Source organism: Scyliorhinus canicula, chromosome 5, assembly GCF_902713615.1.
Source record: "Scyliorhinus canicula chromosome 5, sScyCan1.1, whole genome shotgun sequence".
NCBI classification, from domain to species: domain Eukaryota; kingdom Metazoa; phylum Chordata; class Chondrichthyes; order Carcharhiniformes; family Scyliorhinidae; genus Scyliorhinus; species Scyliorhinus canicula.
In genome coordinates, this window is record NC_052150.1 from 115435818 (window position 1) to 115453333 (window position 17516).

Below are 17516 nucleotides of genomic sequence, written 5' to 3' on the forward strand. Positions count from 1 at the left end.
AAAGATGTGCGGGTTAGGTGGATTGGCCATGCTAAATTGCCTGTAGTGTCCTAAAAAGTAAGGAAGCACGTACTTCCTTAACGTGGTCAACGAATACTCCAGATTCCCCTTCCCCATCCCATGCCCCAATATGACGTCTGCCACCATCATCAAAGCCCTCGACACCATCTTCGCTCTGTTCGGTTTCCCCGCCTACGTCCACAGCAACCGGGGATCCTCATTTATGAGCGAGGAGCTGCGCCAGTACCTGCTCAGCAGGGGCATTGCCTTGAGCAGGACGACCAGCTACAACCCCCGGGGAAACGGGCAGGTGGAGTGGGAGAATGGGACGCTCTGGAAGGCTGTCCAGCTGGCCCTATGGTGCAGAAATCTCCCAGCCTCCTACTGGCAGGAGGTCCACCCCGACGCCCTCCATTCCATTCGGTCTCTCCTTTGCACGGCGACTAACGAAACTCCCCAGGAACGTCTCTTTGCCTTCCCCAGGATGTCCACCTCCGGGGTTTCGCTCCCAAAGTGGCTGGCAGCTCCAGGATCCGTTCTCCTCCACAAGCACATGCGGCTCCACAAGGCGGACCCATTGGTTGAGAGGGTACAGCTTCTTCACGTGAACCTGCAGTACGCCTATGTAGCGTATCCCGACGGCCGCCAAGACATGGTTTCCCTCAGGGACCTGGCACCAGCCGTGTCCCCACACACCCCCTCCCTCTGCCCCGGTGCCACCCTTCCTTCCCCCAGCGCACCCCACCACAGGCCCTGCTCCAGGACGATCCGTCCTCTCCTTGGTCGCACTCGGGGATGAAGATGAGGTCGACACGCTTCCGGAGTCACCGACGACCAAACTGACGCATGAATCACCACCGAGACTGCGGTGCTCGCAACGATGGATCAAGTGTCTGATTTATGAACTGTTCCTAAAATTTTAAACACCTACATGTAAATAGTATTCCACCACCCCCGCCGGACTCTTTTTTTTTTTTAAACAGGGGGTTAATGTGGTAGTCACCGCTGTTGTATTGTTTTGTACGTACCGCATACGAGGTGTATTACGGTAAGGCCCCTGTACAACAGGTACGGGGGTAGATCCCTGCCTGCTGGCTCCGCCCAGTAGGCAGAGTATAAATGTGTGGGCTCTCCGAGCTGCAGCCATTTCGGCAGCAGCTGCGGAAGGCTACACATCTGTATAATAAAGCCTCGATTACACTCTACTCACGTCTCGTAATAGTGCATCAACAACAAACTCACCAGCCGCACACCAAGGATGAAAACCAAAACAAACAACAAATGAACAACGGCACCAGCTGCTGAGGCAGCGCCCGCCTCCCCACCCCAGAATGAGATCTACTTCGGCGGGAGGGTGCTAAAAAGCGACTCATGGGGGGGATGGGGCGCTTTTTGGACCGGCTGAGATTCCCGAGGGTGGAGGAGGGACAGGGGGCGCCGGTTGAGCTGGAGGAGCTGGTCAAAGGGATAGGGAGCACGCAGTCGGGGAAGGCGCCGGGGCTGGATGGGTTCCCGGTCGAATTCTATAAGATGTATGCAGACCTGTTGGGCCCCCTGTTGGTTAGGACCTTCAACGAGGCAAGGGAAGGGGGGGGGCTCTGCCTCCGATGATGTCTCGGGCGCTGATTTCCTTGATCCTTAAGTGGGACAAGGATCCCCTGCAGTGTGGGTCATAAAGGCCGATCTCACTCTTAAATGTAGACGCCAAGCTGTTGGCGAAGATTTTAGCCACAAGGATAGAGAACTGTGTGCCGCAGGTTATCCACGAGGATCAAATGGGGTTCGCGAAAAGGAGGCAGCTCAATACTAACATACAGAGGCTCTTGAATATTATAATGATGCCGGCGGTAGAAGGGGAGGCAGAGATAGTGGTGGCGTTGGACGCGGAGAAGGCCTTTGATAGGGTTGAGTGGGGGTACCTGTGGGAGGTGCTGGAAAGGTTCGGGTTTGGGGAGGGGTTTGTCAGGTGGGTGAGGCTGTTATATGAGGCCCCGATGGCGAGCGTGGCCATTAATAGGAGGAGGTCGGAGTATATTTGGTTATACCGAGGGACGAGGCAGGGGTGTCCCTTGTCCCCCCCTGCTTTTTGCGCTGGCAATTGAACCCCTGGCCACGGTGCTGAGGGAGTCGAGGAACTGGAGGGGGCTGGTGCGGGGTGGGGAGGAACACCGAGTGTCGCTCTATGCGGATGACCTATTGTTGTATGTGGCGGACCCGGTGGGGGAATGCCAGAGGTGATGAGGATTCTCAGGGAATTTGGGGATTTCTCAGGGTACAAGCTCAACTTGGGGAAGAGCGAGCTGTTCGTTGTACACCCGGCGGACCAGGAGGGGGGATTGGTAGGCTCCTACTAAAAAGGGCGGAGAGGAACTTCAGGTACTTGGGGGTCCAGGTGGCTAGGAGCTGGGGGGTGGCCTTGTATAAGCTTAACCTCACAAGGCTGGTGGAGCAAATGGAGGAGGAGTTTAAGAGATGGGACATGTTGCCGTTGTCTCTGGCGGGTAGGGTGCAATCAGTCAAGATGACGGTGCTCCCGAGATTTCTGTTCCTGTTCCAGTGCCTCCCCATCCTTATCCCGAAGGCCTTTTTCAGGTGGTTTAACAGGAGCATTACGGGGTTTGTGTGGGCGCACGGGACCCCGAGGGTGAGAAGGGTGTTCCTGGAGCGGCGATGGTGCGTAAGTGGGTAATGGACGGGGAAGGGGCAGCATGGAAGAGGATGGAGATGGCGTCCTGTGTGGGCACGAGCCTGGAGGCGCTGGTAACGGCGCCGCTGCCGCTCCCTCCAACGAGGTATACTACGAGACCGGTGGCGGCGGCTTCCCTCAAAATTTGGGGGCAATGGAGACGGCACAGGGGGGAGGTGGGGGCCTCGATGAGGTCACCGATACGGGGGAACCACCGGTTTGTCCCGGGGAGAATTGACGGCGGGTTCCTGAGTTGGCACAGGGCAGGTGTTAGGAGGTTGAGGGACCTGTTTGTAGACGGGAAGTTTGCGAGCCTGAGGAAAATTCTGCCAGCTATCGAATTAGCGCACAAAATGACTACCCCCTCCCCGTGGCCCCAACAACAGACATGCATCGGGTGTAACGCACCCAATGCGTCTACAGGGAAACATGTGTGTGAACGTCAGTGCATTCCAGAAAAGGGCACAGCAGAAGAAGGAAAGAGAACACCCCACCCCTTCTCCAGCACTGGTAATTTGCCGGTGTCCAGGCCGTAGAAGTGAGAGGGATCGCAACAGACAAGCACACAGCCACCAGGCAAAAAGAGCAATGCACTGCCAACGATGCAAAAAAGGCCCCCCCCCCCCCCCCCCGCCGGAGCATAGTGGAGAAGGGAAAGAGAACGGAAACCAGCAAATGGCCACTGAACATAAAAATTCACTGGTAGTTCCTTAAAGCGTCTCAGCGCAACCCCCGGGCTGCACAGTCGAGCCGGACACCTCTTTCCTCCTCCTCCCCCCCCCCCCCCCCCCCCCCCCCCCGCAGTACCGGCGTCTGATCATCCATCACCACTCTGTCCGCAAGGACCAGGCCACGGAAACACAGAACATTAACAGGTGACCCACAAGTCCAGAACAGAAAACACAGCACATAAAACAGAGTTTCGAAAACACCCACAGACTGCTCAAGCGAGCCCTCCTGCATCCTCTGCCCGTTAGTAGGCTTGCCAAAACACTCCCTTGCCGCATTACAGATAAAAGAGACTGAAAGTCAACTGTTCTTGCTTCCTTCCCTCCATCCAGGAAGCGCAAGTAAGCCCAAGGGGCAGAGTCAGCAGCAAGCCGCAAACAAACTCTCAGCTACAGCAGCCTCCAGGCATTGGCAAGTCACCAACAAGAGCAACAAGCAAACAACCTGTGGCTGGGAAGTGCTCTTACAACTAACTAGGCTAATTTGTCATTTGTAATCGCCTTCAGCTGTGAAGCTAGAAGCTGGTTACAGTTAAAGAGAGTGAACTAGACTTTCAGCATTGATGCCACAAGGCTGTGTCCTGGAAGTGTTTTCTAGGACTGACAGTTTGCAGCTGGCCCCTTTTATGGGTTAATGATATTCTCATCATCGGGAGTGGGCCAGGTGAGTTGCAAACTGGTTCGCATCTGGCACGAATCTCTATTTTGGCCTTTCCCGCTATTTACCCAGCGCACCCAAATCCACGCTGGCCGCAACGCAGTTGTTGAATCGCGTCCATAGAAAAGAAATACACCCTGACTCTTTTTAATTATTTGATTATTAATTACTTATCTTGAGTTGCAGTGTAATTCACAGAATCCCTACAGTGCAGAAGGAAGCCATTCAGTCCATCGAGTTTGCACCAACCCTCTGACAGAATCTGCACGTTCTCCCCGTGTCTGCATGCATTTCTTTCGGGTGCTCCGGTTTCCTCCCACAGTCCAAAGATGCGCAGGTTAGGTGGATTGGCCATGATAAATTGCCCTTAGTATCCAAAAAGTATAGGTGGGGTTACGAGGGTAGGGTGGAGGTTTGCGGTGCTCTTTCCAAGGGTCAGTGCAGACTCGATGGGCTGAATGGCCTCCTTCTGGACTGTAAATTGTATGTCTAACCTGTGCATCTTTGGACTGTGGAGAAAACCGGGGGACCCATAGAAAACTCACGCAGACACGGGGAGAACCTACAAACCTCACACAGTCACCCAAGGTCAGAATTGAACCCATTCCCTGGCGATGTGAGGCAGCAGTACTAACTAACCACTGTGTTGCCTACTTAAGACCATAAGACATAGGAGTGGAAGTAAGGCCATTCGGCCCATCGAGTCCACTCCGCCATTCAATCATGGCTGATGGGCATTTCAACTCCACCTACCAGCATTCTCCCCGTAGCCCTTAATTCCTCGCGACATCAAGAATTTATCTATCTGTGCCTTGAAGCCATTTAGCGTCCCGGCCTCCACTGCACTCCGTGGCACTCTCTGGCTGAAGAAATGTCTCCGCATTTCTGTTCTGAATTTACCCCCTCTAATTCTAAGGCTGTGCCCACGGGTCCTCGTCTCCTCGCCTAACGGAAACAGTTTCTTTGCGTCCACCCTTTCTAAGCTATGTATTATCTTGTAAGTTTCTATTAGATCTCCCCTTAACCTTCTAAACTCCAATGAATACAATCCCAGGATCCTCAGCCGTTCATCATATGTTAGACCCGCCATTCTTGAGGTACATAAGGTACTTTCTTCTTGTGCAATCATGTGTTGCTAGTCAGTGTCTACTTTATTGTACTAAATTAAGCTAACTTGTAAATGTTAGCAACTTCAATATGACTTATTTTCTGAATACATCAGCATAAAATGGCGCATTGACCTAGTTGGCTTATTGCAGAATGCAAAAAGCCTGAGTGATTAAAATTGTCAAGTTAAACATACACACCAAATTCTACTAAAATAGACTGTAGGCCAGTTTATGGTTCAAGCACTTCAGGGCCATCGCCTTCCTATTTCTGTAGATGATACTTCTCCTACTGCAATCTGTTCCATACCCTCCTGTGTTTTCTCACAATTTCTCCATAATTTCCTTGCAAGAGTGAATGTCAGAATATGAAAACCAGTAAATACTTTGCAGTCTTTTGTGTGCCATTTTGCCTCTATTATTGTTGTTATTGCTTCTCTTTTCTCTCTTCAGTGGTTCTTTCTCCAGCAGAGATATGAGTCAGTACACCCATACAATGGGCTGCTTTAAAAACGGCTTTGATTCAATGCCAACAAAGTGCTTTGATTTTGTGGAATTATTGCCCTATCTATCCGGAATGGAATTCTCATCAAATATTGAATCTTTTATGGAGGAACCATTTAAATTAGACTTTTAAATAAGTTTAATCCTGCATTCGCTGCATAATTTGCTTGCCTTCAATTACTTCTGTTAGGATGTGCATAGCATTGTTAAACTTCACCATATAATGAAACTGTTCTGAGGTACAGGAAACAAAAATAATTTTTCAATTAAATTAAATCTTGTTGACTTGAAAATGCATAATTAAATGGATGAGCTAACTTTTGAAACATTATTTTTTCTTCATCATGAAACAAATGGCAACCTCTGAGGATACATAGAACCACAACAGTTTCCAACACAATTTGGAGGTCATTTCATCCAGCTTGTCCATTGCTGGAACAATCTAAAAACAATCCCACCCCATCTCTCTCTTCACTTTCCTATATCCACCACTGCTTCAAATATTTATCTAATTGCCCTTAAAAGATGTAACAATTATCTTTCAGTGGAATGAGACTTCAGGGTCCCTGCAGGAGTTTCCTTGCTTGTCTGCTGCAGCTGAGACGGGAGAAGTGCAGAAATCCCAGACAAATATTTTCTGCATAGGAGCAATCAAAGTGTGATCTAAAATTCAGTTTCTACTTATCGACGCCTAACTGAATTTCAGCTTCTCGAGTTTAATATAGACTTTCAATGGCCAGTGAGATTCATCCAATCAGTAATGTAACAGAAGCAGTAAACTAATGAAAGTTTGGAGGTGGAGGTCAGACTGATTGTTACTTTCAAATAATTAAACTGAGTATTGCTGCAGAAAGAGACATACTGTTGAAGCTTTAAGTTGTGTATGCATAACGGCAAATTCGCAAGAATACATATTGCAAAGGGAGAATACATATTGCAAAGGGAGAATCAATTTACATTGCATGAGAAGAGAGTGCTAACTGGTTAGCAAGTGACCTTTGATTGAGAGAAGTGTTGTCATGGAGAATGCACCATGGAACAGTGAACTGCAAAGCTTTTGTTTAAATTTAAGCCAAGAGGGTCAGCAAAGCATTTCCATGAGGAAGACACCAGGGAATGGCTGTCTCCAGTTGATGATGCTAAAGCAACACAGAGTCACAAAATTGGGGCTGGTTTGGCACAGTGGCCTAAATAGCTGGCTTGTAATGTAGAACAATGCCAGCAGCACGGGTTCAATTCCCGTACCAGCCGCCCCGAACAGGCGCTGGAATGTGGTGACACTGGGTGTTTCACAGTAACTTCATTGAAGCCTACTTGTGGCAGTAAGCGATTATTATTGTTATTCATTGAGTGAGCAGAACAGATTGATAGTAGGGTTACTAATTTACAATGTGCCCTCCACTGCACATTTTTTTCATTATTTGATTGTTTGTGCCGTTATATTGCCTCTGAATGACCACACCATAAACAATATCCACTGGAAACACGCCTGAATTGTAACCGCGTTTAAGCAGAAATGGGTTGACAGGGCAATTACTGACACTGTCAAACATACAGTAAATCTCTAACATGTACTCTTCGAGAGGAAGGAGTATGTTCTTGCACATGGCTTCAATTTTGTGCCTTCGTCCCATTTCATATGAGAAGTATTTGCTGATTTCAAACATCTCTACTCCCAGTTATTGCACCACAAACCAATGTCCACTGAAGATGCTAAATCCTTGAAACCATGCCTAGCTGATCTAGCGCACGCATATTGCAGGATACCGAATTGCTTGGCTGATCTTCAATTGCACTGCAAATGTCTGGTAGCTTTGTGAGGCCTCAAGGCCAACACAGACATATATATTTTTAAACCCGACGTGAAGGAACTGGAATAATCATACTTAAGAATATAACCTGTGTTCACATCATGGGGGTCCAAATTTGTATCCATTGGACTTGCCACTGGCCGAAATGAAAGTCGCCAGAGGATCATAGGCAGCTCTCTCCTTTGAGAGGGGGAGCTGCTTTGTTGGTGATTTAACCTGACAGTCAGCACACTTCAAGTGAGGGACAAAGCTGAGAAGGCGGGGCCTTCATAGTCACTTCAGCCGGTACGGTACCACTAAGCATGACTGGACAGCCCTGCTCAAAAGCAAGTTACAAAAAGTCTTATTGGACTTGTAACGAGCTGCTGGGTTGTGTGTGTATTTATATATGTCAGGATTCATCTCACTGCTAGTTGCGTCTGCATATGTGTGGGCTACCCAAGACACACAAAAGTGATGCCCTTTTACTCCTTATCTATGGCTGGTACTGCAGAACATTAATTGGGCAAATGGTTGAATAAATTGCTTGTTCTCAGCAAGTTTTCCACATACAGTGACGGATTCCTTCACTGTTGCAAAGACTAAACAGGGGCTGCATATCGATAGCCATATTTTGTGCTCATTTGACATTGCTAGCCTATTCAGCAATGTACCACTCAAAGAAGCTATAGACATATCATGGCAATCTGGATGCCTTTGCCTTTCACTGAACTTATGAACTCAGCAACTTGTGCAGTTGAGTTCAGTTTTAATGAAACAAGCTCCCATTCCTCGACATGCCAGTTGAGAAATCTGTCATTGCCTTCCCTATTCCCATAACCCAGAACCTAATCTGCACAGCCCTGGACATTAAGGGACAATTTAGCATGGCTAATCCACCTAACCTGCATATATTTGGACTGTAGGAGGAACCGGAGCATCCAGAGGAAACCCACACAGAAACGGGGTGCATGTACAAACTCTACACAGACAAAGGCCAGAATTGAACCCGGGTCCCTGGCGTGTGAGGCAGCAGTGTTCACCACTTGGTTACGCTGATCAGAACATTGCTCACTGCATATTGTTTAAACTCATGCATTGGCCTTAGGATGCAACACTGGCCCAGATTGTGTAAGGCATTTCAAATATTTGAGCAACAGATGGAGCTAGCTGTTTCACGCTGCTTCTACGCAGTAGCAACATTAGTTCACTGAAGGGATGCTGCTGTGAGGCCAAACAGACATTCTGCCTGTCACAAATGAGTAATGCGATTATGAATTTCAGTTTTGGTGTAATGCCTGTATTATAGGCAGTAGATCTCAAAAACTGGTGGATTGTATCAAATAGACTGTCCGTTCAGCCTTTCACAACTGGCAAAGTACTGACCGTGCCCAACCCGCCTGTTTTTACAAAACTCAGGACGTGACCTATCGGCCTTGCCATCGATCCTGTGGGCTGCAGCAGCATTCTGAGATCGGGGCACTCTTTAATGAGGGTGACCCGGTCTCTGTGAAGCACAATATGTCAGTGAGATGAGGACCCATCCCCCTCATTTCCGGTGTGAACCCTGGTGTACCATTGAATGGTACTGAAAACCCGATTGAGTGTCACAGTTTTTCTAAATGGCATTGAATTGCACGCCGGGTCGCTTCTAGCGCCAATGAGACTCATTATGATTTTCCTGCTGCAGGGAGCACTTAGTTGCCGGTCAGGTGAATCACAACCAATATACTACAGCCTTCCACCTTTTGAACCAATTGGACCAATCAGCAGTAAGCAGGGAGCTTGGGGATTGCATAGTTCCCCATTGCTTTCTCCATGGCAAAGGCCTCAGCCAATCAGTCAACTTGCCAACCAATCAGCAGCCTTTTCTTCTGTGGTACAAATTGTTGCAATTGTTTGAAATTTGGCAACATGTGTTTCTGTTCAGCAATATTCAAGTTCTGTACTAAAAGCTGGATGTGAAAGTGAAAGAAGTCTCAAGTTCAACAATAATGCTACTAAATCTACTGTTGGCTGACTGAAATGCACTTCATTTGTTTTTTTGGCATCTTTTTAAAAACTGGCAGCATGTATTTGTAAATGAACTTGCATTGATGAGATCAGTGGCATCCTTAATTCTTCTTGATATTTTGTGTTTTCTTTCTGCTTTGCTGATCAAGTTACTTCTGGTAGAATTGCAAAACTGCTTTGTGAATGACTGCTTTATCCTGTAGTTTTTTTTAAACCATGCACCTTCCAGTTTTTAAGCAATGTTTCAGATCAAAAGCCTGAACATTTATTTATTTTGTACTTCTTGTGAGTACTTTGAAAGTATCTATTTTGCATACTCTTTCCTGAATAAGAGAAATTCACACGGTTTGGGAACACGGCAATTTCAACATTTATATTTAATTGTGTATGAATTGTAAATCATATCCTAAGTTTCGAATCAACTGAAGTATTCTAACTCTCAGGAAGGTGGTAAATCTTATAACCGACTGATTAACTGAATCTTAAACCTTATAACCAACTTAAGTCGACAGAAATAGCATTGAGTTGGCATCTATATAGTACGTCTAACATAAGGTTAATTGATAAACCTATATTTTTTTTTAAAAAGGGACTTTTGTTCAAAGTAAGAAAAATCTAATATTTTCAAAGTAAACTGAGAGGCTTTCATTTTTGTTTGCACACATAACATAGGCTTCGAAGTGAAGAGGTCATTGACTTGGGAATGAAAAGACTTACATAAGGCAGAGACTATAAAGAGAGAGACTACTTTTTAATGTAGCTGCTTGCACAATTTTAATAAGGGCAGCAGAAATTGATTTGCATGCTAGAATATCCAAATTTGTTTGTTTATTACCTTGCAATTTAATAACCTACAGCATAGTTGAATGCCAGTATTTTTATAAGGTTCATTGAGTTACAAAGACCTATTGAGGAAAGCAGATTTACCATATAAAATTTGGCTCTGAAAAGAGAAGTTGTTGCCTTAAAGTAGTTTATTGGAAGAACTGATAAGCATAAACATTTCAGGCAGCCTACTTTGCCCATTGTCTGGAGGAATGACTAGGGGCGCGATCTAATGGGAGAAGCACCAAGTGCTGCAGCAAGCAGGCTTTGCTGGGTGCTTCCCGACGGATGACCTGGTGAGACAGCGACTGGTATCGAATATCAATTAGGGCCACGGGCTACACGGTGGGACCAGCCGCTGATTCGCTTGGACCATGCTCGGCAGCTCCCTGCTAATGAGGGGGAGCAGCTCTTTAACCACTCCCTTAGAGTAAACATCAGACAGCACACAGCCATGCCACCGCACAGCGGCCCCACGATTCGAAGATACCGACCTGGCCCGAGTGTTGGAGTCACGATGGGGACACCCTGCTCCCCCAAGGGAGTCAGGAGGCCAACCACAGGGCAGCAGGTCCCACCTGGGAGGCAGTTGCAGTGGCTGACAGCTCGGGGAGTGTGACCAGGTGGACCACCATCCAGTGCCACAAGAAGCTCAGCAACCTCCACTGGGCTGTACAGGTGAGTTGGCATTGGCCCCGTGGCTTCCGACTGCCACACCAAGGCCTTCACCCCACCCCCAATCTAACAGCCTCCCATAATCTAACCAGCTTCCCAGTGAGAGGTTATGCAGGTGCCAATGAGTACTGGTCAACGCAATTGTGGACCAGGTGTCATGGCACTGGGGGGATCGCCCAAGCCAGTGGACACCCCTGGATGGTCAGTGACAGGATAGGATGGCACCAGGCTCCCCAGTCGGGGACCTTGGCACTGGCAGGTTGGCATCTTAGCACTGTTGAGGCACCAGGGTGGCAGTGCTATTGTGCCCAGGTGCCAGGGCCTGGGGGCTTTGCCCATGAAAAGAGGTTGTGTGGTGGTGTGGTGAAGGGCGGATATGAAGGCCCCTCCGGAAGGTTGAGGGGCGTGTGAAGGGTGACTGTCATGCACGGGGAGGGGAGTGAAAGGGGGCATGGGAAGGCCTGTAAAGGAAAGGGGCCTCAAGGACCCCTAGCAGGGTGTACTCGTATTCATGTGTGTGGGGAGTGACATTGCCTTTGGTTGGGGGATGTGGGAGACCCTCAATCGCACTTAGAGATTGGGGCACCCTTTCAAAATGGTGGCCCAATCTCTGAGGAGCCAGTCTGGCCAGCAAGTTTCCCCAGTGATGTAAATAATTCTAAAGGTGGGCTAACCTGGAGAGAAACTCCTTGGGGTCCCAAAAAAGTGACTAGAGTGGTTAGATAGCGGTGGGAACCTGCCGACAGAGCTGGGGATAAACTCCCAGCCAAACCAGCCTGAAATGATATTTAGAAACTTTTTCATTAGAATGTACCCTTGTCTGTACAAGTTGTTTCTGTTTCAAATAAAAGTTCTTCACTGTTGTGGGAAGCTTACAAGTATATTTTTTAAAAATAACTTTGCCCAGCTGAGAGGAATGACCTGAACGGTGACTTTTCCATGATCACATTAGCCAGAAATTTGACACATTTTTGTCTAAAGTGAGCTGGGCGTGTTTACTTTGGCTTCTCTCGTTTCCTCATTCCCTAACAGCCCTAATGATATGCTCCACATTTCCCTATTACATGAGAGCTGGTAGCTAACCAACAATTTATAAGTGATTTTAACTCAAACCTCTAATCTAAGTAAAAACTCCTTGAATTGCTTGGCCATTTGTGTGACCTGTATCTATAAATTGATGGATTGAAAAAGGTATGTATATGCGTACTTCTGACTGGCGCATCACATCTCCGAAGTAATTATCAACTTTTCACTGTCAGAAGGGAGCCTTGTCCTTCAGTAGAATGTACATGCTATTGAATCTCTGATTTAAGGATCTCTGCAGGCAACATAAAGCCAGAAAATTATCTTTAGTGCTGTACTATTTTCTCCATGCTTAATCATAGGTAAATTAATTTTCCTTAATTTTTGCAGCTGAGTGGCTCGGATACAAATTTAATCGGTAGATTTTTTTTACGTCATAACACCTTTAAAATGTCCACTGAAGGAGATGGAATGTCTGTTGCATATAATTTTACTCAGCATTAAAATTAAAAAATAGAAAAATCTAGGCATTTTACCCCAAATGTTGATTAAAGTTTGAAGAGCAATTAAAGCTGATTGATTGACTTTGCCCTGCATAGTTCACTCATCAAATTCCACTTTTATTGCCTTGGTGCTTTTTACTTAACTGTTGAACTTGTGGATTTAAAGTGACACAGGGTAGCAAAGTAACAATCTTTTATTATTATCACAAGTAGGCTTACATTAACTCCGCAATGAAGTTACTGTGAAAAGCCCCTAGTTGCCATACTACAGTGCCTGTTTGGGTACACAGAGGGAGAATTCAGAATGACTATTCACCTAACAGGCACGTCTTTCGGGACTTGTGCAAGGAAACCGGAGCACCCGGAGGAAGCCCACACAGACACAGTGAGAACGTCCAAACTCTGCACAGACAGCGACCCAAGCCGGGAATCGAACCCTGGTGCTGTGAAGCAACAGTGCGAACCACTGTGCTACCATGCCACCCATAATATATTGTGCATCACATGTTTTAGCTATCATGTTCTTCTAGTGCAGTTATTCAACTTGACGGGTTTCCTGTGCTGTTGCTCTATCATTTAGTAAGTTGCATATTGTGCATGCTTAGGCCCTTCAGACTTGCATTTGTTTATTGTCGGTCTGCCCTTTTTGTATACAACAGGCACAATTGGATATTATAGCCATCGTCATGAATGTGGTGTTTTGTATATTAATGTGTTTGATGCTTTATAAAGTGTTTTGCTTAAAGGATCAAGATAACTTGGAGGGGAGTTCTAATGCAGTGTTCCCCTTGTCTGTGGTTTGTTCTGAACATGCTCTTTCTTTTCCCATGCATTTCCTTTTGTATGTACATATTGATTATTTCCTAAACTCTACAAAAGCCAAAATACTAAAATTATATTAACATAAAGTTAAACAATACAGATGCTATTAATCTGGTGCAGAACAGGGACATATTGGAGGCATTCAGTTGGCCAGTCAGCATCCACTGAGAAAGTATGAGTCAGTTGGAGTTTCAGATATAGACCCTTGCCCTCTTATTGAGCTGTATTTGATGCAAAAAAGGTCATAAAGGCATGGAATTACTTTTTTGCCCTCTGTTATATAAACACTAATCTGTAGTACAATCAATCTTTATTATATGTTTGTGGGAACCACTTAAAAACTCTGCCACGGGTAGTTCTTTTTCAAAGGTTTGAACAGCTATAAACTTACAAATTTGTTCCCAGTGAAAGCAGAGATAACATTTATTATTACTAATGCCACTTTGTGGAATGAAATTTATACTTCCAATTATCAAACAACAAAGTAAGTTTTACATCCGATTGTGAAGAGATCTGGTTTGTAAGAACAAATCTCTTGATACAGTCTGCATAATTGGCTTTGTTAAGTACTAGTCTAATCATATAGTGAAATATGTTGACTTTCACCTTTTCACTTGTGCTTCTCGCTCTGAAAACACTGCATAATTAGGTGATTACTTCATAATTTAAGGTCCAAGGCCAAGTTCGCCACACAAAGATTCACTTTGACAAACTAAAGAATGATGTGTGCCAGAAAGTGGACCTTCTTGGAGCAAGTCGATGCAATCTTCTTTCTCATATTTTAGCAACATATCAGGTAAAAAGAACAAGAACATTTTAATCTTATGCTTTGTTACTGTGATTTAACTTATCTAGTTAACTGATAATTGTTACAAACAAAACAAGTGAAATATCAAAACAAGTTTGTCTTAACTTTTTTAAAAAGGGAAATTATCTAAAAGTGAAACAAACAAATATTCCTATTTTTACCTTTCCTCTGCACATTTCCAAATATATTTGCTATCTGACAAGGACAAACAAGGCTTCAGTATATATTTTTTAAGCTTTCCAATTAAGGGGCAATTTAGTGTGGCCAATCCACCTACCTTGCACATCTTTGGGTTATGGGGGTTAGACCCACGCAAACACAGGAAGAATATGAAACCTCCACACGGATAGTGACCCTGGGCTGGGAACGAACCCGGGTCCTTGGCATCATGAGACAGCAGTGCTAACCACTGCACTGCCTTGCCATCTTAGACTTCAGTATATTACATTTAATCCAGGATCATACTGCTATTGTTCCAAAACTATTTTGCATTTGAACGTTCAGCAGTTCCATTGACTGAAGTGGTACTGGAACTCAAATTTGTTGAACTTTTGCATTATTTGAATGATTGAATAAATGTATATAAATGACCCAGCATTTGTACTTACTATATATATATATTTATATATATATTGGTGTGCGATGACCCATGTGTCAGTGTCCACATGCATGCAACAAAGAAAGCAAGCACTGAAAGTGAAAATTTAAAGAAATGTTTCTGAACAAATTGAACAATAGTTAAAAAATATATACAATAGTTTGAAAATGCAGTAGTTGGTCAGTTCATCTGACTTCCTGCTGTATATCTCGTCTTCATCAGAGTTAAGCAGCCATCTATAAATTGGGAAAAGGCTTGAATTCCCCTCTTCTTACATTATTATTGCTGACCAGTTCCATAGTTAATGGGCACTTTTGCATTGCTACAAACAGTCATTAGCACAAATGGCAGAATATCTGTAGTCTAAGCTAAATTCCCCAAGATTTCTTTTGCCAATAAAATGATCTATCACAGAATCATAGAAATTACAGTGCAGAAGGAGGCCATTTGGTCCATTGAGTCTGCACCGGCCCTTGGAAAGAGGACTTTACTTAAGCCTATACCTCCACCCTATCCCAGTAACCCCACCTGAGCTTTTTGGACACTAAGGGCAATGTATCATGGCCAATTCATCTAACCTGCACATCTTTGGACTGTGGGAGGAAACCGCAGCACCTGGAGGAATCCCACACAGACACTGGGAGAACGTGCAAACTCTGCACAGACAGTGAACCAAGCCGGGAATCGAACCTGGAACCCTAGAGCTGTGAAGCAACTATGCTAACCACTGTGCTACTATGCTGCCCAGATTTAAGACTGTCTGCCTCCATCTACTCGAGGGGCTGGTTTAGCTCACTGGGCTAAATCGCTGGCTTTTCAAGCAGACCAAGCAGGCCAGCAGCATGGTTCAATTCCCATACCAGCCTCCCCGGACAGGCGCCGGAATGTGGCGACTAGGGACTTTTCACAGTAACTTCATTGAAGCCTACTCGTGACAATAAGCGATTGTCATTTCATTTCATTTCATTTTCAACAGTATGAAATCTGCTTTTGGTGCGACATGTGATATAAAGGCGCCAAGATCTACAAGCAGTTGGAGGATCCGTGTAAACATGCGGTTATGAGGTGGGGGAGGAAGGGGTGACAAAGCACTGTGGGGACTCCCGGAAATGTGGAATATCTGCCGAATTTAGTGGTGAGACTTCATTGGCATGTTGTCATTCCCTTTCCTATTTAGCAGCCAGCTTAAGAGGATGACCAGCTGCTGGATGGGAATGTCAACAGTATAAGGCTACACAGGGGCTGATGAGACTTGAGTGAGTGACTCCAAAGTGTAGTGATATGACAGAGTTATTCCCTTCTGAAAAAAACAATTCCAGTAGGTGACTTCTGGCAGAAGGCATCCTGCATCCAAAGTGGTTCATGGTTGCAAATGGAAGAATAGTAATGGCTAAAGTTACTAGCTGCAAGGTTTAACTTTGTAGCGCTGGTGTGTCAGTGATATAGATGTCCAAAGAGGCAAAACCAGCAGCTATACTACTGCCACAGGGCAGCACAGTGGTTAGCAGTGTTGTCTCTCAGCTCCAGGGACCCAGGTTCCATTCCGGCAACAGTTGACTGTCTGTGTGGAGTTTGCGCTTTCTCCCCGTGTCTGCGTGGGTTTCCTACGGGTGCTCTGGATGTGCAGGTTAGGTGAATTAGCCATGGTAAATTGCCCCTTAGTGTCCAACAGTTAGGTGGAGTTACTGGGTTACGGGGATAAGGTGGAGGCGTGGGCTTAAGTGGTATGCTCTTCCAAGGGACGGTGTAGACTTCATGGGCCAAATGGCCTCTTTCTGCACTGTACGTTCTATCATTCTGCTAATTGTGCTACAACCTGCATCACGTACCTTACTTGTAAGAGCACTAGTACATGTGTACGAGAGCATACAGCGTGGGCAGATTGGAATATCACTTTTTTGTTTTCGTGTCCCAAGAGTTGTCTGTGAACAGTTGATCAAACTCTACTTCCCCTAAAATCTGATCATTACTCGTGTTGCACAATTCCCCATCCCTCTGCTGATGATGGTCTTACAGGGCGATCACGAACAAATTTGAGGCTTATGTGGCAAGGCTTCAGACTGCACCACCTCGGTATGGGTGGCAGCAATTTGGGATGGCTGGTTGGTAGGCAATAGCAAGGGCACAGGTGGAGTGACAGTGATGTTAGCATGGATGCTACCATTTCAAAAGAGGAGGACAAGTTTGTTCACCTCCAGCAAATGCCTTTCACCGGGGGCAGTGCCTCAGCTGCCCAAGAAATTTCTGGAGCGTAGATTGCTGGACTCCTGGGAGAGCGTTCCTACTCCTTCGAGCATTGGTATGGTGAATGGTCACACATCTGAAATGTTGGGCAGAATGTAATGTGGACCACAGGGAATCTGTCATTCACTCCAAAATGTGGTGGCTCCCCTGCCAGTCAGATCTCACTGAGCCACACAGGAAGTTCCTAATTGTCATCAGGAACCTTTGCATCAGGGCTCCTCGTCTCCCCGAGGCTATTCAGTTGCTACACTGATGTTTCTGTGGCAGACATCCAGCCCCCAAGAGCCAGTCAGAGGCTGATAGCTCTGCTACACCAGCATTGTCAACGGGAGAGGTGGCTATTGCACTATTCTCTGAGTAGGCCGCATTCTAATCAGTGATGCATCCTACAGAGACTGTTAAGTGGGCAGGATGGGGTTCTTGGGAGTGCAAACTGGGATAGCAGACAAGGTGGTTTAGCACAGGGCTAAATCACTGGCTTTGAAAGCAGACCAAGGCAGGCCAGCAGCACAGTTCACTTCCTGTACCAGCCT

The 17516-nt window shown here is 46.0% G+C and overlaps 1 protein-coding gene across 9 annotated transcripts in view; it reads left to right on the forward strand.

The window, feature by feature from the left end:
- The window catches only part of ica1 (islet cell autoantigen 1), a 272925-nt gene that overhangs the window by 86120 nt on the left and 169289 nt on the right, over positions 1-17516 (forward strand). For all 9 annotated transcript variants that reach the window (XM_038797509.1, XM_038797513.1, XM_038797517.1 and 6 more), the window contains one exon: positions 14004-14129. In XM_038797509.1, coding sequence (XP_038653437.1) covers positions 14004-14129 — 126 coding nt within the window. The remainder of the gene's footprint in view (positions 1-14003; positions 14130-17516) is intronic.